The 25,333-nt window shown below is 39.5% G+C and overlaps 1 protein-coding gene across 3 annotated transcripts in view; it reads left to right on the top strand.

Moving 5' to 3' along the window:
- The first annotated feature begins 2,057 nt into the window (after positions 1 to 2,057).
- The window catches only part of NKAIN2 (sodium/potassium transporting ATPase interacting 2), a 980,961-nt gene continuing 957,685 nt past the window's right edge, over positions 2,058 to 25,333 (top strand). Inside the window, exon 1 of one of the 3 annotated variants that reach the window (XR_007470706.1) lies at positions 2,058 to 2,411. Coding sequence is in view for 1 of the 3 variants with exons in the window: in XM_049695657.1 (XP_049551614.1) it covers positions 2,358 to 2,411 (54 nt within the window). In the remaining 2 variants the exon portion in view is untranslated. The remainder of the gene's footprint in view (positions 2,412 to 25,333) is intronic. The other 2 variants (XM_049695657.1, XR_004477515.2) reach the window with 2 other exon arrangements.

The raw sequence follows: 25,333 nt of genomic DNA, 5'->3' as shown, positions 1-25,333 counted from the left end.
CTTCTTTAAGCATTAGAAAGCATTAACTTACAGATTTCTTTTTGCTTGGCAATACAAAATACCTGCACCCCCAGCAGCTACTGGACAGCTAACCTGTGTGTAAAAACAGAATAACAATGAAAAGAAACACTTGCCACCAGACACCTCTGGCTTCAGTTTCACCAAGTATTGTGGAGCAGCTATTACTTGTTAGGCCCTTCCATGGGTAAGAGCACATATTGGGCTCTCATCATTTCATTAAACTTCGAAAGACACTTTTCAGAGAAAAGGCCATTTACAAGTGGGGCGATTAAAATCGGGTATTCTCATTATAGTAACAAAATATCCACATTCTACAAATTTAACAAGTCAAATAACAAGTCAAATCTCTTTTCCACTGTGTACAGTTGACAAATCATTTCTGAAAATTCAGTCCCACGCTTCTGGGGACTAGGGTCCCTATGCCCTATTCAATTTATTTATATTTAGTCATTCTGATACATCATTATTTACTCAAAGGAAGCAATCATTTGGGGTCCGTATTTGTGGTTCCCAGCATAATATTATCCTACACAAATACCATTTTCTCAGTAGGGCCAAATCCCACTTGCTAGGGAAAGCTCTTTGCTTGATGTGGTTTCAACAGTCTTAATCTCTTCGGAGGGTGTGGGAAGATACTTGCTATTTAGTTTCCTAAACCGTTCTCTTTTCTTACCAATCTTGCCCCTTCATACCAACGACTCAGTACCTCAGCGGATCTCTACACCACACCTTCACTTCCTGGGAAAGTTAGAAATGATTTGACAAGCGGCTCAGGTCTATAAAGAAAACACTGACCCTTGGATCCCGACACCCAAACCCCAGGGGACGCCACCTGGACCAGTCTGCTTCGCTCTTCAGCTTTTCACCCGCAGGTGGCAGCAACGGGCTCCGAAGCGTGTGTCTCAGCAGGTTACCGGAGCCGAGGCACAGCTTCTGGCTGGCGTTCCAGAGCGAGGGCTGCAGCATCCACCTCCAGGAATCTACATCCAGCCGGGACGGACCCTGAGGCTGAAGTACTTCAGTTTTGAAATTGTCTCTGATCCTTTCATTTCTTGAGTGAAAACAAACAACAGTTTGAAGCAGCAACGACAACTCATTGCGTCCCTACTTCCCCCAGTTCCCAATTTTCCTACCAACTCCAGCAGCAACCCGGCCCCTCTTCCGGAGCAGGGTCTGTTCCGTAACTCTCTACGCTCCGGCCCTTGCACATCCTCGGTAGCCGGGTGCCGGGCGGCTGGCAGTGCGTCGGCAACCGCTGCGTCCCTTCTCCTCCGACCAGTCTGCCACGCGGGCTTTCCGGCCGGTCGGGATGCCAGGGCTGCACTCCTATTTCATCACCCATCCTCCTTCCCTAACCCTCCTCTTCGTCCCTTTTCCCCCAAACACACACAGGCACACAAGCTGCTCGGTCGCGCATAGTGCTCCGGGCTCGGCTGCGGGAGCAGGACCTACACAAGCCCAGCAAGCTACGGACACGCCGCTCGGACTCTTCAGCCCGCGGGCCCCAGTGTCCCCACCGCCGCAGCCGCCGCTTCTGCGTCGCTCCTTCCCGCCTAGACACCGCCGCCAACAGCCCCCTCGGCTGCAGCCTCGGCAGGGCTGGAGGAAGTTGACACTTTGGGAGGGGGCGGCGGGGAGCAGGTTGAAGGATTTGTTGTAGGAGGATTAACACATCTGGGCGAGGGGAGGGGCAGCGCCGCTGCAGGACGCGGCGCGGACCCGGCATCCCTGCGCGCAGCAGCCTCGGCCGCCGCCTCCCGGGACCGCGGAGCCCGGACGCCCCCGCCCGGCCCGCGCCCCGCCCCCGCCCGCTGGGCCCCGCAGCGCGGGGCGCAGAGGAGCCGCGGGCGGCGCAGGGAGGCGGGCAGCGCCCCGCGCACGCTTCTGCCACCCCCGGAGCCGGCGCGCGGAGAGCGCCGGGCGAGCGCGCGTCAGGCGGCGGCCGCGCTGGGGGGCGTGGGGCGAGGCGGCGCGGGGAGCGGCGGGGGCGAAACTTCGAGGCCAGATGCCCGAGGGCGCGGCGGCGCTGCGAGGCTGCCGCTGCTGCCCCTGCGGGCCCCGGGCGCGTCTCCGCGGGCGGCGCTGCCCGCGGCGCGGCGTGTGCACCGAGCAAGTGAAGGTATGTGTGGCGGGCGCGGCTGGAGCTGCCGCCGCTACCGCCGCCGCGCTAGCAGGTCCTAATGCCTGTCACTTCCCAGGACGCTGGCAGCTGCAGCCCGGAGCCCACGAGCCCTCGGCAGGTTTGCCTGTCCTTCCCCGCGATCTGATTGGATAAAGTGGGGGCTCGACGGTGGCCGACGTGGGACAGTTTGGCTGTGGCAGGGGTCTCGGAAACCATGGGTTATTGCAGTGGCAGGTGCACGCTTATCTTTATCTGTGGCATGCAACTGGTAAGTGACACTTGGGTCCTCTTATTCTGTAACGTGCCTTTGAGATAGTGGGCAGGGGAGTGCAGTAAAAGGTCTGCCATTGATTAGAACGGAAGAAAAAAGAAAAGAAAAGGTGACAGATATATTGCCTATATTTAAAATGCTTTCAGGGAGACGCACTGTGGGGTACAGGACAGGTGAGGCCTTCCGTCCCCGCCTATTTCTTTCCCTCTGAAGACAGTTTGGCAGGTGCGGGTTAAACTTGTCTTTAATTTCTTTAAGCAAAGCAAGAGGTAGCTAGCTCTTGTTCTTTTATGCTTTGCGTTCCTATTAAGGTAACAACGTGGTGGTCACATGTAATTTACTATACAGGTGTTAAAACAAGAGAAAAAACGGAATTTTTGACTTTTCTTCTATGTAGTAATTTTTGCAGTATCTTTGTTTCTTCATTGACGTATTATTTTTCAAGGAATATATTGTCTTATAAGTATAATGCTCTAACAAACCACTGTGTAGTGCAGATGGTATCCTTACAGCAGTCTGATCTACAGGACACATTGAGTTTTAAAAGTATGTAGATTGAAGAGAAATACTTAGATGAACTCAGGGACAGCATTGCCATAGACTGAACCAGTAGCCTTGAAATCACAATTATTACAAACAATTCTAAGGAAAAATATTATATCTTACATTATCTATGTAATTGCTCCTGAAATAGATACTGTTGTCTGATCCCGTGGGTTGGAGAATTATATGTACTTTTTGAGGAATGTTGTACAGTTGCAAAGAGGCAAGGAGCCAATAATGGAAAACGTCACGTCTCTGAATTTAAATTCCCTAAGGGCAATAGAAGGAGGGGCTGAGGATAGTTTAGAGGTGAAAAATAGACTACCTTAAGTGCTTAATTTGAGGTAGGAGGTACTTGCTCACTCCGGTTATCAAACAGCTTTCCTTGGAAAGTATAAATTAATCTGAATAGCCACCCACATTTCCAACAATTGTTTCATAAAGGCTGAAAGGACTACAAGACTGGAGACGATATCTAAGAGCCCAATCAGTAACCGAAAGAGCAAGAATTTGCTGTTGAAACTGATAAGTGTTCTTCATTGTTTATCAGTTGTCATGAAGCCCAGGAACGGTTGTTGTTGTTTTCTTTAATATTTAGCTAAAGCAGTGCTTTTAGTTGTATATTGTCTCAAGAATGTTTTTCTTCCCCAGGAAAGTTATCTGATAATGTATATGTTGATCTGTGAATTACTTCTGCACTTGGTTGTAAGAAAAAGAAGGCAGAACTATAAATATAATTTTAAGAATGTAACATTTTCTCAGTGACATGTAAAACAGTTTATTTTTCTGTACCACATATTCAGTTAAGTTCTGCAATAAAGTTTTTTTTTCACTCTTAATGATAAAGCTGATCAGAACAACGAGTTTACTTTGGAAAACCACCAGGAAGGCCAGGTGTGCCAAACTGTAAACATTTTCAAAACATTCTTATGTTCATATATGATTCAGAAAAGAATACATTTGCTGATTCACTGTGTAAAAGCATAAAGCTGTGAGAATGGGTGGGTAAGAGCACTCTTATGCTCTTTTCAATTTTGAATTTTAAAAATGTGATTTAGCTTTTAATCTGTTAACATAGTAGGGCTTTATTATGGTAGATGTAGGCATTAGATCTGTATGGCATTTTGTGTGATGAATACAAACTCAAGAACTTAAACAGTTTTAGAAAAACATAAATATACAAATGGGAAGCTTAATATAAAAAGTAGCATAATAAGGCTAAAGGTGTGTGTGTGTGTGTTTGTGTGTATGCATATATGCAACGGTGTGTTGGAGAGGTGTTATGTCACTTATGAAACAGAAATTCTGAATCAAAGCTAAGTTCTCTAACAAAATAGAAGTAGCAGTAATATAGAAGTTCTCAATCTAAGCAAGTATACATTTCAATCCTAAGAGGTATTTTAGGCTCTGTAAGAATCATCTGATTTTTCCCATTCAGACTTTTTGTACCACCAGGCTAATATAATTAGCAGCCATGTTAATGCAGAAACAGAAGAAAAAACAAAGGACGAAAAACATCCAATTGTTTTAATAAGGTGAAATGATCACATTTAAAGGACTCCAGAGATTCCTGTTAATTGTTGTTTGTTATAAATATAGTATTTAATTTTAAATAAAATAATTCTTTTGCAACTAGTTGCAAAGCACTGTCCGTGTGCGTGCGTGCGCGTGCGTGCGCACGCACGCACACACACACACTAGGTGGGTGTTTATGTTTTTCTTTGTTCTTGATAGCTCTTTGAAAACTTTATGTATCTTTGAGCTATTATGAGTAAAGTTTGTTTCATAAGTAGCCAGGTTTCCGGAATGTACCACTGATTGCCACAAAAGTTCGTCTAGTTTTGTTTACTTCTGTAGTGTTTAGTGAGCGTTCTCGTAACATTTGGGTATTTTTTTGCAGCTGGACAGAAAATCTTAGATTTATTAAAATTAATTGAAGCCAAAATTGTCTGAGATAGAAACTTTATTAAGTTTCTTTGTTAAGTAACTATTAAGTCCCTAGAAACATTTGACTCCAATTTTGTAAGTAGAGTGTTTGTATTTTAACTAGACTTAAAGCAATATTTATGTCTGTGTAAACTTGCAGCTAACCTTAGAAGGAGATGAAGTAGCTTTAGTATTGTGGCAATGGGAACCTCATTCATCAGTATATTATCAGAGCAGACACAGTGTTTTGATCCTTTAACAAGCGAAGGACAGAGACAAAGGCTCCAGAGAAATTTACTTGTCAGGATTCTGTATCTTTGCTTTTAATTATGTTAAATGTGCATTTAATTTAATGTTTGACAGACAAGTGTGGATAAACATCCATTCTTTTAAAAATCAGGAAATCAGTTTATAAGACAAAAAATTAGAATTTCATACTGTAGAGATTTAATATAAAACTTCCATTTATATGAAAAAGTGTCTGTCCATTTTATGAAAAAGTATCTGTCTCTATATATCATACATTAAAATCTTTGAGCTGAATGGTTACTCCAACTTCAGATTTTAGGGTGATTTCTGTGAAAAAGCGGTGTGATCTCTGGAAACAGATTTGCTGCATGTGCAGAAACCGGCGTCTAAGCTCATAATCTGAAGAATGTTATTTTATTTTTATCATTGCTGTCCTTAATGCTCAGAAACTGAAGATGTTAGTCACAAAAGGCATCACTGCATTTGCAGTGGTGGATATGGTGGTACAGGACAAGAACAATTTAACTTCTTATTTAAAACTTTCAGCAGTTTGTGAAAGAGTTTTTGCTATTTTTTTTCTTCGATGTTTGGTTGAATCAAAGAGTACTTTATATAAATGTTGAAAAAAATGCTCAAATATCTCAGATATTTCTCAGTGAAAAATCAGCCATAATATGGAAGAGCATAATTTATTTTAGTTTGAAAAGACAGCTTTGTTTTCAAGTAAGGAAATTAGAAATCGCCCACATTTTTGTACATTAGACTCCTATATGGCACAAAGCATATGTATCATAAACTATTGAAAGAAAGTATAGATTTACATTGAACAGATTAACACTTGAAAATGCCAGTCTTGCCATGTGTTCTATGAAGTATTGCTAACTTGGAGCAGGTGCAACTAACAATTAGGTTGGTACACATGTGCAGCTGCCTGGAGAAGCTCATTTGAAACAATTAAGAATGATCAGTTGTTTTCTACTGCATAGTTTCTAAGCATTTTTGGAGGTACAAATTTATTAGAGAAGGCCATGAGTATATACGTGGACTAAGAAAAAACAATTTTATCATAATTATGGAGTGTTTCAGTGGTGTCGATTGTGAGTTTATGCAGTGTTCATAGTTACAAGGTCTTTGGTTACTTAGAATAGAGCATTGACACGAAGTGGCTTGAAGAGTGCCGATAGAATCTTATGATTTTCCTAGAGTACTTTTGACAAGTTTGAAAGTTCTCCAGAAGTGTAGAACGTTATCTCTCACAACCCTCCCTCTCAGAGAATTTAAAATTTTAGATTCAAATGCCATTGGTAATAAAATCTTGAGGTCATTAATCGATCTGATTCATGGAGAAGACTAACAATTTCCACATAATATTTCAGAAACTTATTATGGAAAAATATGCTAAGAGTTTGCTACGTTGTAAAATAATGATAAATTTCTTCCTTTTAAATGTTTTCTGTTTTGCACCCCAATATTGTCATGCATGTTTTCGTCTTTAATTTACTCTTTCATTGTAATTCAGCACTGCTCGTCTCTAATGTTGACCAGAAAAGGATGTAGAAACTTCTTCCAGTGCCCAGCTCTGTTTCTTGGTTCACAGACCACGGGCAGCTTCTTTTTTCATACACCCAAAGTTGCGTAGAACACTGTTTCCCCTTCTTTCTCAAATAAAGGGTTGAATGGGCAACATCCCCTGTGCAGAATGCCAGAGTCATCTCTGGCTTGGGGCCCATATGTGGACAATGGCCCAGATATGCAAATGGGCATTGCCACCAGCTTTTCCCTCTGATGCTGCTTTACTTTGGGGTCAGATTCTCTACTTGCCCAGTCAAGAATTTCAGAATGGCAGCCAGGGACTCCTTAAAATAGGAGGTCTTTATTTCTTGGTGTGTTTCTTTCCTGTGCGTGTGTGTACTTGACAAAAATAAAATCTGAGACAGAAACACGTTTTAACATTTCTGCGTTTATACTGGAAATAAAAATAGTAAAATTATGGGATCATTAAATATTTGTCTATACAGTTGTCCCTTGGTGTTTGCAGGGGATTGGCTCCAGGACCCTGCCCCTCCATGGATCTCGCCTTTGATCCTCAAGTCCCTCATATAAAATGAGGGTCAGCCCTCCATTATCTGTGGGTTTCACTAAAATTTCAAGGGATTTATTTCAGTTATTTAGTAGAATTTCAAGCAACTCAGTTTAGTTTTTCCAAAAATAGGTTTGAAAGTAATATTGCTAATAATTGCTTCCCTATTTCCATGCCTTATAGCACACAAATATCAGAAACCAAACATACACAGGAGAATTATTTCAGTTCTATTATTTCACCTGTAGAATGAACTCTTCTAATTTTGGTCCCTTTTTTCCCCTTGACTCTTGTGTATTTTAAATATAATGAAATATATAGACCATCAAGATATGAAGTATTTAGGGTTTTTTTTTTCTTCATAACAACAATAGAATTAAATACTGTATTTATACCTACATCATTTCTATTGCATGGAAATAGAAGTGTATGAAACATTTGTACCAACCCTAGGAAATTGAAGAACATTTAAAAATCATGAAAGCACAAGATAAAATTATATCATTTTATTTTTGCAGATTAAGGTGGGAAATAAAATTTATAAACTGGTTTTCTCTTCTTTTAATATCTCAGGTGTGTTTAGATTTGAAAGCTCTCACTATTTAAAGGACATAGTTGCTTCATCTTCCTGAAATCAGTTTTCCTTTTTTCTTTTTTTTTTTTGCTTAAAGTCTAAAATGAGTATCGTGTCTGATAGAAATGGTTCTAACATTTAATCTAATGCAAGCTATAGACTGTCTTTTTTTTTTTTTTTTAGCCTGGAACAGGAATAGAGTGACTTCTAATGCTAATAACTTTTGCCTTTTAAATTATTTTGGATCCTACATGCAAATTTTTATCCCTATGAAAACAATTTTTGAAAAGTTTACAAATAAACTGATTTTTATGTGCACTTTGAAAAAACGTTCGTCTTTATAATTTGTTATACTTTCAAAATCCAACTTTGTAAAATACTTTAAAAATAATGAAAACGTTAGTATTTATTGGAAGGTATTTCTGGCTAAATGCTAAACGTCTAAACGTGTTTTTTTACTGATTCCTTTCCAATAATCCTATGAAGTAGGTAACAGATATTAATATCCCCATTTTACAGAGGAGGAAACAGGTTCTGGAAGTTCAAGCAACTTACTTAGGTTACCCTCTTAGTAAGTGGTAGAGCTTAGATTCAAACTCAAGTTTAACTTGACTTTAAGCCTGATGGAGGTTTTATCACTGCGTACATTGCGTCCATTGCATCCATGTTCACCATGGAACATGAAACGGTAGCAGTAGCTTACATTTGTTTTACTAACAAAGGCAGTATCATCTACCTATTGATTCCCGATCAACACAAGACTAAGCAGGCACAGAGAAGGCTTGATGCCAGGCCCCTATCCACACCTGGCTGGCCCACATGGACTTGGGGTTTACCATCTTTGAACTGCCAGTGTGTGGACTAGAGAATCAAAGGAGAGGGTGCCCCTGCAAAGTTAGTGTCCCTGGCTGTTCCCACAAGATTTCACATGTGCCCTAACACTGCAAAACACACTTTTCGTTGTACCCTAGAGAAATAACCCCTCATAGTAAGGCTGTATTTCTGTCATTGTTCAAGGGTAGAAAAAAAAGTTTCAGCCGCTCTGCATTTCTGGCCAACAGGGACTCGGACACTTTGATAGGTATGTTTAAAAAAGATTCCATGCGAAGAAAAATGTATTTATTTTTCTCACATTCCTATTATTTTTGAAGCCAAACCCTGATGAATGGCTAATGCAGAGTAATGTTATTTGCCTGTTGTTTCTATTTTTTTTTTAACATGTCCCAAATCCTAAGTCCACCTAGACCACTATTGGTGAGGATATTAGTTAAAATTATTGTTGTTGGAAATAACTTCAAGTGATAGGTTATTTAAAATATGCATTGCATTGAACATCCTAGAAAATTCTGGAACTGCAGTGTGTGTCAGAATCACCTGTAGGGCTTTTCCCATACAAATCAATAGGCCCCACCCCAGTGTTTCTGATTCAGTAGGACAGAGACCTTAAATTTGCATTTCTGATGAGTTCCCAGGTGACACTGATGCTGCAGGTCAAACTTTGAGAATTACTGGTCTAGAACTTAGGTCTTCACTTAACGTTGTTGCAGGAGTATGTGAATCTGTGTTTGAAATTCTTCAACCCAACTAGATAATTAGCTCATTTCTTCCTTTTGCCTGTTACTGATGTGAAAGAAAACTTCTCTTCAGGACCAAGTGTGCCTATTTCTGACTTCCAGCTTAGTTCTATTCAGAAGTTTAAGTAAGGGAAATGGAAGGTCTTTTCACAGCATTTGTGTCTTTGCAATGAATAGAGAGAAAAATCTGAAAGGGATTCAGTGCCTCTAGTCTATACCTTCTATGCCTGGTAATGCTGGAGTGGAATTGGTCCCTTCAACTGCTTCTCTTTGCCAGCCTAGCCCCTCAGTCTGAATTTCGGAATAGCTTCTCGCTGTGCAAAACACAGCCCTGGGAGAGAGAGAGAGATCTGAGGAAATATGCTGAAAAAGCACTGGACTAAGTGAGAAGGCAGATTTTTTTCTACCCTGTCTAGCGCTTCCATACGGGACAACTAAATAACTGTGACTTTGCTCAAGCCATTTATATTCCTGGGTGCTGTTTACTCATTTGGAAAGTGGGGCAAATAATTCCTGACCCATTTACCCTACAGAATGCTTAGGAGCATCTGAGAAAATGTGCTTAAAGTTTACATGAAAGAGCTTCACAAATGTGAAGCTTTATTGCTGTGTTACTTCTGATACCTAGAAAAATCTCTGTAATTATTACTAGTTTAATTTTTAAGAACTGTTCATCTAGTGAGACTGGGAGTAGTTGCAGGGACGCCTATATATCATTTGACCAGTGGCCCTAGTTGCAAAAACTTGTTTCGTTGTAGAAACATTTTTTTCTTCACTTATCCATCATTTGGGGTGGGGGCGGCGGGTATATGAATAAGGATTACAAAGTAGGTGCAAATGGTTTGAAATAGATAAACAATATGCTTATGTGTGTGATGTACCCACTTTAAGTGTTCTTTAAGAATTAAACTTAGATTTCACAAAGCAGTCGGAATTCTGCTTGGTCAAGCAGCATTCCGTGGGTGCTATCCTGCAAAACGCTCCCCCTCAAACATGAGCTGTGAGATTAACTATGTCGTGGGGTGGAGCAGTATCGTCATCATCCTCTCTCCCGCCCCCAAGGGGCATGATTCATGTTAGTGTATCTGCTCCTGCACTAAAGAACCCCCTGCTTAATTCCCTTTAAGTCTGCAAATACAAAGTGTTTGCAACAAACCAAGGAACCTCTTTTCTGGTATCCCCTATTAACCTTGCATGGAACTAGTATTTTCAGGAATAGTTTTCAGTGAAATACTACTCTAGGTTCATGATGCAGTCTAAAAGTTAATAATATTATTATCTAAACAATACTTAATGACTAAAAATTCAGTACGGAAACTCTTAACCTATTGAACAGGTAGCTAACAAATAATAATACATAAAGATGTTTAAGAATATCAAGTATTAAAAAAAGAATATCAACTATTATTATTACGTAATTAAAGTAAATGAAGGGAAGCTTGTTTTCAAATACTTGACCATTTTTTTAATATGTTTTACTTGAGTTTCTTGCAGTTGTGTTTTGGCCACTAAAATCACAACCCTCAACTTTGAAATTCAGTCAAGTCCAATTGCTGATGTTGCAAAGAGGGTGACATGTTGCAGGTTCCAAGGATGTTTGGAGCTTCAGAACACCTAGGAGAGGGCGTCTGCAGAAGCACTTTCTTTCTTTTTTTTTTTTTAAAGGAAATTCTGTTCTCAGATGGATTTTTAAAAATCTTTATTTATTTATTTATTTGGCTGCATCAGGTCTTAGTTGCGGCACGTGGGCTCTCTAGTTACTGCACGTGGGCTCTAGAGTGTGTGAGCTTAGTTGCCCCGCGGCATGTGGGATCTTAGGTCCTCGAACAGGGATCGAACCCGTGTCCTCTGCATTGGAAGGCGGATTCTTAGCCACTGGACCACCAGGGAAGAGCCCAGAAGCACTTCCTTTTAGTAGCAGTGACTGAGGAGCAATGCCCGTATCCTACATCTAAAACCAAACTCAGTCTTCCAGCATCATACCCTAAATGTTTGCCTTTGCAGGGCAGGTGGTGAAGAGTGCTCATACTGACTTTTGTTTTCTAATCAATGCATACACTCAAAAACAGTAACACATTAAAAAACCCCAACAATGCTGCATTCTTTGAAAACAAATGAGTCTTGGTTTGGAATGGAGGAATCAAATCTCTCCTGCTAACAGAACTCTTTGTGTGCATCTGTATGGTGCTAAGTACACAATAGAATAAGGAGGTATTTCAAATCCTTTAACTGACAGCTGTGTGTCAAATGATGGACGATCAATTTTATGTCTGAAATGTTCAGTGGTAGGGAATTCATATGACCCTCTTCTAGCCATAGGAGATCTACAAGGCTAATCTTCCAGAGTCTCATTTTTATAAAGGACATCTCTGATGCCACTGAGAAACAAAAAGTGGGGAGGACTTCTGCAGGCCCCAGTGAGCAGAGAGCACTAGAGCCTGGTGGTGTGCTGCCTTCTGCGGTCTTGGCCCTTGGAGAAGAGCTCTTTCTACTGCCTCGGCTTGAGTACCTCCTTTGTTACAGAGTCTGCAGTGGTGGGGGCCAGCTTGCTCCTGGAAGTAATAATTCATCCCTGGGGACACAGTGATTCAGACCTCATTCTCTTAATCTGTAAAATAGGGATCATGGACTCTACAGGACATGTATCCAAGTGCTACCTATTTGCTCCACTTGATTACTCTGAGGGACAGAGATGAGATTAGGGTCTTATGGATGTGTTTAACTCTGGTTTTTGGCAGCAGTGAGGGAGCTGTATATCTGTAGGATTTGGAAGCTGTTGTAGATTTGAGAATACACAGGTGGTATATAAAGAGCCCTGGGTCTTTTTTTCTTCTTCTTCTTCTTTTTTAATAAAGCTTGCTCACAGATTTGATGATAGTGCATCTATAACTTGTGATTTCCTAAAATATAGGAGCTATGTATAGGATTATGTATTCCTTACCCTTACCAATAGGAATTAATGGAGTTTCATTTTTGTCCATCTTTCACAAAATGCAGTTCCATTTTATTCAAACAAAAGATGGTAGTTATATTATGGCTGGTCAGTAGCATTTATGAACCTGAGTTTTGCTTTTCTTTTAGCCTGGTATGAAAGGTTTTCAACTTTCTTCTACAGGATGGGGGGCAGTTGGGGGCAGGGGGAAGGGGAGTGTCTGGCTTCTGAATGTCTAATAGTTCACAAACATGTAACACTACTTAAGATGATATATATTTTATATTATTTTTATTTTTAAATAAATTTATTTATTTGCTTTTATTTTTGGCTGTGTCGGGTCTTCGTTGCTGCACATGGACTTTTCTCTAGTTGAGGCGAGCAGGGGCTACTCTTCGGTGCGGTGTGCATGCTTCTCATTTTTGTGGCTTCTCTTGTTGCGGAGCACGGGCTCTAGGCGTGCGGGCTTCAGTAGTTGTGGCACGTGGACTCAGTAGGTGTGGCTCGCAGGCTCTAGGCGTGTGGGCTTCAGTAGTTGTGGCCCACGGGTTTCATTGCTCCGAGCATGTGGGATCTTCCCAAACCAGGGCTCGAACCCGTGTCGCCTGCATTGGCAGGTGGATTCTTAACCACTGCGCTACCAGGGAAGCCCAAGATGATATATATTTTAAAGGACAGTCTTGTGAAGTCTGTGAAGTTAACTGTGAATTTATTAATGAATTTTCTCAAGACATCTGGTTTTATCTAAAACATTCCTGGGAAGTTCCACAGGTTCTTAAGATCTCTGGGACAGTGCTTTCCCAGTTTACCATTTTATAGACCGTCTCAGAATAGATTTGCTTTTGTTAAAAAAAAAAAAAAACTGCCCTAAAAATCAGGCACATGGCATAAATTCAGTTTATGTTTAGTAAATGTAAATTTTGTAACAGCAGTGTTTGGTGACCTTTAATTATATGCCTCTCTTATTTTAATCCTTAGGGGAAACCTGTTGGTTTTCTCAAGAATGAGGTAGTAATGATCTCCTTGTTATTGCACCTACTTTGTACGGTTTTGTTAAGAAACATAGTGACCTAAAATCTTAGCTTTTCCCTTAAATTGAGAGAAATGAACCCTAGTGAGTCTTTTTTTTTTTTTCTTTTGGAGATTTATATGGCAATTTGATGCAGAGTTTATACACAAAATAGTTTTGTTGCACGTTTGCTGCTGTTAGGCCCATCTTTTAATTTAATCTTTCCTAATGTGAATAAAAATGTTATATATTGAACTTTAAGGGGAATAGATGGATGAGAAATGTTAACAAAGTCATAGACAGAGGCAGTGATCCTAATGTATAGGAGGCATGTCACATTTTGGGTTGAAAAGTAATTCGGCAACAGTATCTTCTTTTACAAAATACATCTCTCTGAAAGTCTTTCTGATGTGTTTGAATGCAGCCCTTAGATGGCCATTACCAGTCATGTGTTGGTAATGAGAGCCAGGTGTGCACATTGCCCTGCCTTGGGGTGTTGGGTGATGGAGAAGACCCAGTAAGACTCTAGGAATCAACTTGGAGTTGATTCCTAACCTGCAATGCTGTGTGTTAGTTATGATCATTTTAAAATAATGAATCAATTAATCAATCAATAATGGGAGGAAATTAAGCAATTACTAAATCAATTTATCAAGTAGGATTTGTGAAACGTCCACACATGAATAGTGTAATGACATGTACTGAATAAATTGTGTCTGTTTCTACCCTTTTGGCAATTAGGACATGATCTAACTGGAATGTCAAGCTGTGTTTTGTAAATTGTTCTAATATCTAGTGGTTTTAATAATTGAAGATTATTTTAAATTGCAACCTGATCCTTATTTATTAGTTTACTAAGCCATCCAATTTACTTATTATGATAGTAGTTAAAATGTTTTAATGTTCTCTGTTCATTATGTGCTGTTAAGATCACATTTATGCTGACAGCAAATCAGATCAGTGTTAGTAAAAAGTAAATGTTGATGTAAACTGGGCCAACATGATCCATTTTTCTAAAAATGTGAATTCATACAGTTTAAATTCATATTATCTAATTTGAGACATTATTTAGATATTCTGAAAATTTAAAAATACAGAAGTTAATTCTGTCTTTATGTTTCAAATCTGTGGAGTAGTAGTTTTTACCTTTTTTGTGTATCACAGGCTCTTTTGAGAACCTATTAAAAGCTATGAACTCTTTCACCAGAAAAATGCCTGTACAACTAAAGAAGATTCACAAACTTCTCAACCTATTTCATAAAACGTGGGTGAAAAATCCCCAATAAATTTTAAATTTCATTTATTTTTTCTTGTGGCGGGGAGAGTGTCTACCATTTCATTAAGAGCTTCTGTAGTAGTAATATTTATTTGTTTGTTTATTTGTTTATTGAAAAATAGTTGATTGCTTATCAGTAATTACTTTGAATTCAAGAACATTTGAAGACATATATGTATATATGATATATACTACAATATATTGTTAAGATATATGCACACATATGTAAGTACATATATGTGTGTTTGTAATACAAGGTAGGAGAAGCCAAGAGTGGATTTTGGGACCTAATGAAACTTAAAAGCTTTTGCACAGCAAAGGAAACCATAAAAAAGATGAAAAGACAACCCTCAGAATGGGAGAAAATATTTGCAAATGAAGCAACTGACAAAGAATTAATCTCCAGAATGTAAAAGCAGCTCATGCAGCTCAATATCAAAAAAAACAAACAACACGATCCAAAAATGGGTGGAAGACCTAAATAGACATTTCTCCAAAGAAGATATTCAGATTGCCAACAAACACATGAAAGGATGCTCAACATCACTAATTATTAGAAAAATGCAAATCAAAACCACAATGAGGTATCGCCTCACACTGGTCAGAATGGCCATCATCAAAAAATCTACAAACAATAAATGCTGGAGAGGGTGTGGAGAAAACGGAATCCTCTTGCACTGTTGGTGGGAATATAAATTAATACAGCCACTATGGAGAACAGTGTGGAGGTTCTTTAAAAAACTAAAAATAGAACTACCGTATGACCCAGCAATACCACTACAGGACTACTGGGCATATACCCTGAGAAAACCATAATTCAGAAAGAGCCATGTTCCACAATGTTCATTGCAGCACTGTTTACAATAGCCAGGACATGGAAGCAGCCTAAGTGTCCATCGACAGATGAATGGATAAAGAAGATGTGGCACATACATGCAATGGAATATTACTCAGCCATAAAAAGAAATGAAACTGAGTTATTTGTAGTGAGGTGGATGGACCTAGAGTCTGTCATACAGAGTGTAGTAAGTCAGAAAGGGAAAAACAAATACCGTATGCTAACACATATCTATGGAATCTAAAAAAAAAAATGGTTCTGATAAACCTAAGGGCAGGACAGGAATAAGGACACAGACTTAGAGAATGGACTTGAGGGCACGGGGGGAAGGGGAAGCTGGGACGAAGTGAGAGAGTATCATTAACATATATACACTACCAAATGTAAAATAGATAGCTACTGGGAAGCAGCCACATAGCACAGGGAGATCAGCTCCGTGCTTCGTGATACCTAGAGGAGTGGGATAGGGAGGGTGGGAGGGAGATGCAAGAGGGAGAGGATATATGTATACATATAGCTGATTCACTTTGATATACAGCAGAAACTAAGACAACATTGTAAAGCAATTATACTCCAAAAAAGATGTTAAAAAAAAAGTGGATTTGGGTAGTGGAAACAAACTAGACCTTTGTCAAAGATATTAAAGGATATGATACCTGAGAGTAACAGATAGTTGTGTAGATCCCTACAGTATAATACAGAATGATAACTGCTGTAAGAGAAGTAAGAATAAACTACTGAGCAGATAGGGGGAAGCTACAGGTTTTCTCCTCATAGGCTGATCTCACAATGTATGAAGGTCTGGTGTAAGGTAGGTAAGATCTCTATAGCTAGAGACTGGAAGAAAGAGAATCCCAGAAGGAAGAATGATAGTAGCAAAAAGGTAAGAATGAACGGGCACATGTGTGGTACAATGTAGAATCTGACACACTGGCAAGTAGGGGAGAAACGGGAGGCGAAGCAGAGAATGGAAGGGGTAGGGGTGGTGCAGTTTGTGGGTGGACTTGAGCACTTTTGGAGGGAGTTTAATCTTATAGGATAGCATTCGTGTCTCTCTCGAAGTTAATTGTCAAAGTGAATGGCCTGATTCCCCGCAGTAGAATAAGAAACAACGTGATGTGAGAGTAGGGTGAGGTTTGGGGCAAGCCCTGTGGGGAATGTGAAGGCAAAGCAGCAACAAATTAAATTGATTGCTAAGTTCATCGAAGACCTTAGCAAAACTGGGTGGCGTGCATTTGTAGGGGAACCAGATACGTCTCCATCATTACCCAACTTTCTAAGAGTTGGGATGGAAAAGCAGAAAATGGAAGTTTCCTCATCCTTAGATTGAACAAACTGAGGGTCTGTGAGAGCTCTAAGCTATGAGAATACAATGTCTGACCAACTGTAGGACTGGATGGGAAAGATTGATGTCAAAATGGGAAGGGGTAGTTCTATTACTGGAATCTCATTGCAAACACTGGAGAATAAGGAGTTGGGTTCAAAAGAAGGGAGATAATAGAAAAGGTGGGAGAAAGGTGGTTGGTGGGAGAGACGACAGATATAGAAGTTTAGATCTTGGAGAGGAGTGATGTAGAAGCCCCTGATTGGCCACCAAATTAGATGGAAGGTTTAGTTTTCTCAAAGGATGAGAGGCCATGAGGTCCGGCTGTTAGAAGAACCATCATTCTGTATTTTGGCCTTAATAAAGATGATCAGAAATATGGGACTGAAAAGGAACACAGCCAGGAGGGAACAAGGGTGTTGTGAGGATGGTAGATGTTTGTAATAATTTGGGGAGAGTTTCGTTTAACCAGGATGGTTAGGGAGGGTCAGGAGGCAGCTAGGATGAGGAAGATGAATTGGGAGGGATGGAAATGTTTGTTCAATGAGTATGTGAGCCGAGTGACTAAGGAAGAGCAAAGGTAGGCTTCAGGCAAAGCACTTTCTCAACTTCAGCAATATTGCCATTTTGGATGATTCTTTGTAGTGGAGGCTGTTCTGTGCATTGCAGGATGTCTAGCAACATCCCTGGTCTCTACACACTAGATGCCTGTAGCGTATTCCCAGTTGTGACAAGCAAAAATGCCTGTAGACGTCGCCAAATTGCAAAATAGCCCCCTCATTGAGAACCACTGAGCTAAAAAGCAAGGTGCTAGAAAGAGCACTTAGAAATAACAGCAGGTTTCCTTCATAATAGATTTTGAGTTGTCCAGAGGACAGTGGAGGTGATTGTGAAGGGAAGACGAGCCTGGAGGCCTGGTCGCTGTGGACCTGAGGGTCATGCCTTGAGGAGCACCGTGGCCTGGGTCACAGCCATCCCCTTGATCTATGGAAATAGAATCTTCAGGGAAGCAACCTAGCCATCCGGACATTTTGAAAACTCTCTAGATGATTTTATTGTGTTTCCAAGCAGGTATATATTAAGGAGAGCGGGCTGGTGGACTAACAGCTATGAAGTTATGGAGAGCAACAGAAGGAAAGACAAAGGAGACTGGGAGGTAGGTTGAGCCATACATTAGGGAAGGGGAGTACCGAGTAAGCCTTTGTGGGCATATCGACTGGAGAGGCAACACTGAATCTAGATTTATCTGAAAGCTCCCTTTTATGGTCAATTATGTGTTCAACCAAGCTTTTACTTTCTTGGCTGTTTTGCTCAGTTTAGTTTGAGCCAGGTGGATGTTATATAAGACTCAGTGAATGTCATCTTTCCTTTGGTGCCAGTAAAGACTGTTGATGAATATTTGACACTTTTAATTTGTCCTTTCCCGAATCTGCTAGTCTGCTAAATGCAGTATGTATGTCTTTGTGAAATTTCTTAGTTAAGAAAGATTTCAGGTAAGAAGTATACATTGATTATAAGGTAGACATGTAATTGTTTAAATGGAGAGCCAGATGTGAGAAATTTGGGGTCAAATTATGAATTTCTAATTCAATAAAAGATTTGGATAAGAGTTAATATATGATTATAACTTCAAAAGTAAACTTTTTTAAGATTAAAGAGTTGGGTAACTTTTCCTTGCTTTTATGGAAATATGCACACACACACACAGACACACACAAATGATAACTACTGCCCTTCAGGAACTTGCAATTAAAAATTCTTAAACTATTTATATTCCTTTGGTGAGCCCCCAAACCCAAGAATATTCAACAACCATTGTAATATTTGATATCCTGATTTGCCAGAAGGTCCATTTTTTGCTGAAGAAGTATAGTAAAACAACAGAGATTCGTCTTTTAAATTATCCTGTCTTAGATTGTATAATGTCTCTTTTTCCAACTTGATTTCTTTTTAACTCAGTCTTTTGGTGGACTCTAATTTTCATGCCTAGAGAGAGGGGAATAAATGATAGATTTCTTGAAGGTCCCTTTAACTTGATGGTTTTATGATTAAATTTTGCATTTAAAAATTGCCTTTTTCTGGGAGATCCAGGCCTGAAGGTGCTTTTCCAGCTCCATATTTGTATGGAGAGCAATTAATATAGCATATCATGCATTTTTCTTTAATACAGTACAGGGAAAAATAGCAGTAATAGATGCAAAAAAAACCTTTAATAAACTTGGAAGTAGGTGCATATGAAGTTTTTCTGATTTGCAGTGATGGTGCAATCCTCCTAAAAGTATACTTGGATCCTCTGAAAATTTAGGTGTGTGAAAGTGGTGTGTGTGAGGGGGCGGTGGGTGTAGTGGGTGTGGGATGAGAGCAAGGGGGGAAATAAAAATGATGCTGTTCATAGGAATTGACTTGGGTGTTCTGTTATATGTGAGAAGAGGGAAGTGGGTTATCTTAGAATACACGCTGCACTTCTTAGTGCATTGTTCTTCTGGATGTGGTAGGTTTTCAGCAGGTCTTGTTAACTGGATATCCACAGTGTTCAGGGTGAAAAGTGGAGCCCACTTAAAGGCATCCCACATAAAGGCATCAGTGCAGAATGAAACAGGCAGAGAAAGGAGAAGCGTACTGTGTTCAGATGAAACCCGTGGAAGTTTAGGTAGGCCAGATTGCAATTATCTCCCACTGGAATTTAGCCAGGACAAACATTAGTGCATGTTACTTTCCCTCTAGCCTAATTAAAGGATTGTTGAGAACTACCAAAGTTGGCTGACTTGCAATAGTCGGTGCCTGCTAAAATTTGTAAGTTATAAGTACTTAACAGGATGACCTGATTTTTATGCTGGGGTCATCATATTAATTAAAGTTTTCCAATCATCTAATTAGAAAATACAGTCTGAACCGAGTCTGGAGGATTCCCAGTCTTACTTCCTAATTTAAAGGAAAGTGGAAACAAAGAACAGCTCTCAAAGCAATGCAGTGGAAAGCGAGACTCTAGACATGCCTTGAGAGATGCCCAAGACCAGCAGGGTAATTATTTAGGATGCATTTCCAGTAGAGACATTAAAGGGACACCAGTGAGCTAGCTTTTAAATGTAGAAATCTGTGCCAGCCCCCAAATTAACTCTTGGACTAGAATATGAGTGCACCATAGAAAGCTGGAAGGCATGACCAACACGACTGATTGAAACTAAGCAATTTGCTCTTTGATGTTATACTTTATTCTTTTCAGCTTGAATAATACTTTGTCAAAATAGCAGAAACAGAAGTAACAGTCTTAAGACTCTAGATGATTACCTGACACTTAAAAACATCTTCTCTCGGAAAAAAAAAACAAACTAGATTGTGTGTTTTCTAAAGGTAAGGTCCTATAACTGAGATGTCACATGTAAGTCCTTAAAAGCCTAGAGTTTAGTTGTCATCAGTGTCTTTATATTCATACCATGCTGAGAACAGTGCTGTATCTAAAACAATAAAACACTTTCAAAACATTTATTAAACATCTGTTATGTGCCACGTACTGGACTAAGCAGAAGGCATTAAAAGAAGGACAAAAAGGATGTGGCCAATGCAAAGACACATGGGTCAGTGGCTGTCTGGCAATTGAGTAATTAATCATAGTTTCTCATTCTCCTGCTTAAGCAGCCAAAATCGACTCAGAATTTGTCTGCAGGCTCTAGAAAATGAAGTCCTGGTACAGTACTTCAGTATTACAATAAGTACTGGTAGTTATCTCTTCACAATAGAACAAAAAGGATAGAAGGGAACTTTTAAGTTTTGTTGGGAATTTATTTTTTTTAATTTTTATTGGAGTATAGTTGCTTTACAATGTTATGTTAGTTTCTACTGTACAACAAAGTGAATCAGCTATACATATAGCCCCTCTTTTTTGGATTTGCTTCCCATTTAGGTCACCACAGAGCATTGAGTAGAGTTCCCTGTGCTATACAGTAGGTTCTCATTAGTTATCTATTTTATACATAGTATCAATAGTGTATATATGTCAATCCCAATCTCCCAATTCATCCCACTCCCCCTTTCCCCCTTGGTATCCATACGTTTGTTGCCTAGTTTAAAAGGAAGCTGCCTGTATTCTAGTTGTCTTGATCAATTCTCTAGACGCATGTCTGTAGGTGCATTTCCCATTTATATGGCAGTGGCAGTGCACAGCATTATGGGACACAAATGCTCCCTCAGCCTTGCCATGCTGACAGTCCAGATGCTTCACAGCTGAATAAGTCATGCCAGCATCCAGGGGGCTCTGCCCAGCCAGCACCCCTCCGTGACAGCCATCTCGTACATCATGAGTGTGGGTCACAGGGAAATGGAAGTGTATTTATTTATGCCTCTTGTAGCCAAATGAACTTTAAAAAATTTGATACTTGCTTTGACATTAATTGGGATATTGTCGCCAATCATTTTCTATTTAGCAATACCCCCTCAGCAATTTTTATTTTGTTTAAATCCTATAAGAAGATGCGATCTACCTTAATATTTAAAAGTTAAATATTATATCTGTTCTTCTATAAGAGACTTTTAAATAATAAGTGTCAAATTAAAATTGCAGCTTTAGGTCTCACCCAAGAAGCAATTAGAATGAATATATTGTAAACATAGAGGAAAAGAATTCTAGCCATTTCAGAACGATTTGGCCTCAAAAACAACGCAGCTGATGGTTTATATCAACAACGTTGCTCAGGATTCATTTTGGCCATTGCTACTGTGTTTTTAATGAGTAATATTTCATGCCAGCCAATCACATTTCACTAGATCATTATATAAGTTGGCACTTTACAAGAAAATAAAGAACACTGACCTGAAAGGGTAGAAGTGAGACATTAATGTATCCAATGGATATATATATATATATATATATATATACACACATATATATAATTATATACATATATATCTCATCAGTTTTTTTTTCATTGAGAAATTGAAAAAACCCTTTAATGAAACCTGGCTTCTTCATATTGTCCCTCACTGTTTTAGATCAGGCATCTTATTTTTAGTTTGGAAGATGAAGCAGCTGGTTCAGGCCAGGTGCTATGGTACTAATATTGATGTAAGATCTTGCTCAGATGGGTAGTGCAAAGGGAATCATTGTCCCTTGATTTCATCATGCTGTCTCTCAAATTTATTTTTTGATCTGGCATTTGACTTTGCATTATACCCAGAGAGTTGGAAATCACTAAGTCCTGCAGCTGCAGAGTATATATAGATACAGACCCTGTAATGTTACCTCACGCACCCAGCACTCACTATTAGCTGTCTCTGTAAATGGAAGATTCTGTTGTATAACAAAAGCTGGTTATTTTTCAACGTATGGTAAGAGAGGCCTAGAGTTTGAACCCACTGTGGGTGTGTGAAAGGGGATGGGGTAGAGGGCTAGGCCAAGGGGCAGGGCTATGGGAGGATTAGGGAGCCATTAAGTTAAAAAATACTGTTTTCTTATAAAGTCTCCTCGACCCTTCGGTGTATGGATAAGGCGACTTTAGAATCTGATTATGATTTTTAATATTGTTCTTAAAGCTGGTAGGAGTAAAGCTATCTGAAAACCAGGGAAAAGTTAGGCATAGAATTAATTAAATTTGAATATTTTTTCTGCCATCCTTTTTTTTATTGATGTTTTTTTATAGTGAGAATATACATAATTGAAATAAAATAATCCCTTAAAATAAATAGCTTTTTTTGAATTTTATTTTATTTATTTTATAAATTAACTCTTTTAAAGCCTTATATGGAATTAAAAAGTACTCCTTGGAAAGTATTAATTTGCCCTGTTACTACATTTAATGAGATAATTTACCGCTTCCAAGTAAGTGATTTACACAATGTCATAGTTCTTTGCAGTGGGATAGCTGTGATAAAAATTACTCCCAGGCTTCTGACCACTCATTTTTCTGCCTCGGTTGTCTCTTGATCTCTTCTTTCTTCCTAAATTTGGGCATTTCTGAAGGCCTAGCTCTAGTTTTGCCTTTAGAATGATACATTTTGTAGTGGATAAATCAGTTGGTCAATAAATATTGATTGAATACATGCAATGGGATTTGTACAGAGTTTGGTGTTATGGACTATGTAGGGAGAAAAAACTTTCCTCCACCCTCAAAGGTCCATGGCTGGGTCCGGAAATTAAACTAACAAAGACAGATGAACAGGAGAAAAAACATCCAGATTTATTTCATGCAATTGTATGTGACACAAGAGCCTTCATAAGGAAAAGAAACCCAGAAGAAACAGTTCAGCCTGAGTGTATGTATGCTAGGTTTGAAAAATGGGCAGTTGTGTAGAAATATGACAGGTTAAGGAGTGTGAGATAAGTGTAGTAAAATGGGGGAAGCGTGGTAAGGCCAGTTTGTTGGGATTCTGCTTGGTGTCTTTTTGTCTTCATAGATAAGGATGCTCTTTTCCTCTGGGTATAGGGAGGGCACCTTCTACATGAGGGTTTTATGACCTGTTTCAAGGGAGAAGCCTGAGGTGAAAGTCAGAATGACTTTGCTTCTGCTGTTTTCTCACACTCCTTCAGCTTAAAATATTCAGTAATGCCAAGGTGCCCTATTTGGGGGTGGCATGTCCTGAACCCCATCAAATTCAAAAAGGAATATAACGACATGGAGCTTTCCTTCCATCTGGTCAGCAGTACTAAAATGATTAGACTATCTCAGGGAGGGTTCACTGATGTGGTAAGTCTAGTGGAGTGTTGAAACATGGAGAAAACTTAGATGATTTAACATCAGAGGTAGTTAAGATGATGGATTTTGAAGTTCAATGTAGTTTTTAAGAGTTTAGCTGCTGGAATCAGATTCTCAAATGCTGCCTCTACACTTTGTGTCACCTTGCACAAATTGCTTCACCTTGCTCTGTACCGCACTTTCTTAATCTGTACAAGGAGGTGGATAATAGTATTTACCTCACTGAGCTGTTGGAAGAATTAAAATAATTAATACATGTAAAATGGTTGTAATGGTAACTGGCACCTGTTAAACACTCAATAAATGTTGCTTTTGTCATTATGAAGAGCTTTGAAACCTGACAGGAGTTTACATTTTATGAGATAAGTGACAGCCAACATAGTTTCTTTATGTGACATGTTCAAAGCAACATTTAAGGAAAAATAGGTAGAAAGTGTAGGACCAATTCACATGGAGGAAAGCTCTCGTCAGGGAGACCACTATTAAGCTGTAGAAGGACATTCAGGTTTTAAGATAATGAGAGCCTAGGATAATAGCTACGATAGAAATGATGGTAGCAAAAACCAAGACCTGTATTTTCTTTGCAAAACGTGTTTGGCATAAATGTCAGTACCTCTGTAATTAAAACAGTATCTCCAGGTCATTATGAAGAAATAGAAACTTGGTGCTGGCTCCCATCATGTGGTAAAGAGTGACAAGAGAGGGTGCACAGCTGATAATGGAGGAACTTAGGAGAAGTAATTGTTGAGATGGAATGACAGAGTAGTTGGGTAGAGTAGTGGAGAGGGTTCTCAGGGAGGAAGGGGAAGGAGTGACTCTGTTGGGAGGCCTTCAGTTTGGGAGTGGAAACCAGTTCAGTGAGAATGAATAAGTAAGAACTTGTTTCAAATTCTTTGGTGCTTGAAGTGACAGTAGTAAAGCGATAGAAATGTCCCCCACGCAATTGCAGAATTTATTTAGAGGTCAAGCATAGTCATTCAGATTGGGTGTTTTCTGGCTAGTGGGAAGCAAGAAGTGGGCTGGCCACTGTGCTTTCAGAAATGCCACACATGGGGTTTGGAGAGGAAAAGGAATTATTGGAGAAAAAAGAAAAGAAGTACTTGGAGTAGTTGGAGAAGGACCAGTTAGTGTATCCTCAAGGAATGACATAAGAGTGGGGTGAAGGAGCACCCAGAAGGGTAACACCCTGAAGAGAAAGTTAAGCAGAAACAGGGCTGGGTCAGCATTCGGATTTGAAACTCGGGGAATTTTTGATAAAGCTGTTTTATTAGAATGGGGAAAATCAGAGTGAGGGACTCAGGAGGAAATAAATAGTTAGGAAAAGAAGGCAACATATATAGAACATTTCTTTTAGAAGTTAAATACTGAACTGGGAGGTAGAATCCTTGGGGTTTAGTTCTGGATTTGCCGTTAACTGCGTGACTTTTGACAGTTTATCTGTTACTGATAGAATTTATCTGCACATAACTGAAAGTACTTATTTTTACATTTAGGAAGCACTTTTGACTTTTTGAATAATCATAATGTGTATAGTAATACAACACATAATCAGGATCCTAAAAACAAGTGAAAGAGACCCCTGAGCATCCAGGCAGACCCATCTCACAGAATCCATGCATGAAAGCCCATGCACTGTACAAATAAGTGATGGAAACCATTATACATGACATGACTATAATCTGGTATTATAAACCACAGCAGACCATTTGGAGGGGCAAGGTGAAGAAAAGAAAGAGCTTTATGGTAGGTACACTGATGGCAACGAAAACTATATTACCTAGTAAAAACCTAAAGGGGCAAAATATAAGTCTAGCAAATATAAGAATTAAAATGTAGCAGTTTGGGGACATTTTGAGGGGAGGGTACCATCAACCCTGATTCACCTTGCTTTATCTTTGAGGACCTTAT

Source organism: Orcinus orca, chromosome 12, assembly GCF_937001465.1.
Source record: "Orcinus orca chromosome 12, mOrcOrc1.1, whole genome shotgun sequence".
In the NCBI taxonomy this organism is placed as follows: Eukaryota; Metazoa; Chordata; class Mammalia; order Artiodactyla; family Delphinidae; genus Orcinus; species Orcinus orca.
This window is presented reverse-complemented; position numbering and strand designations above follow the sequence as displayed.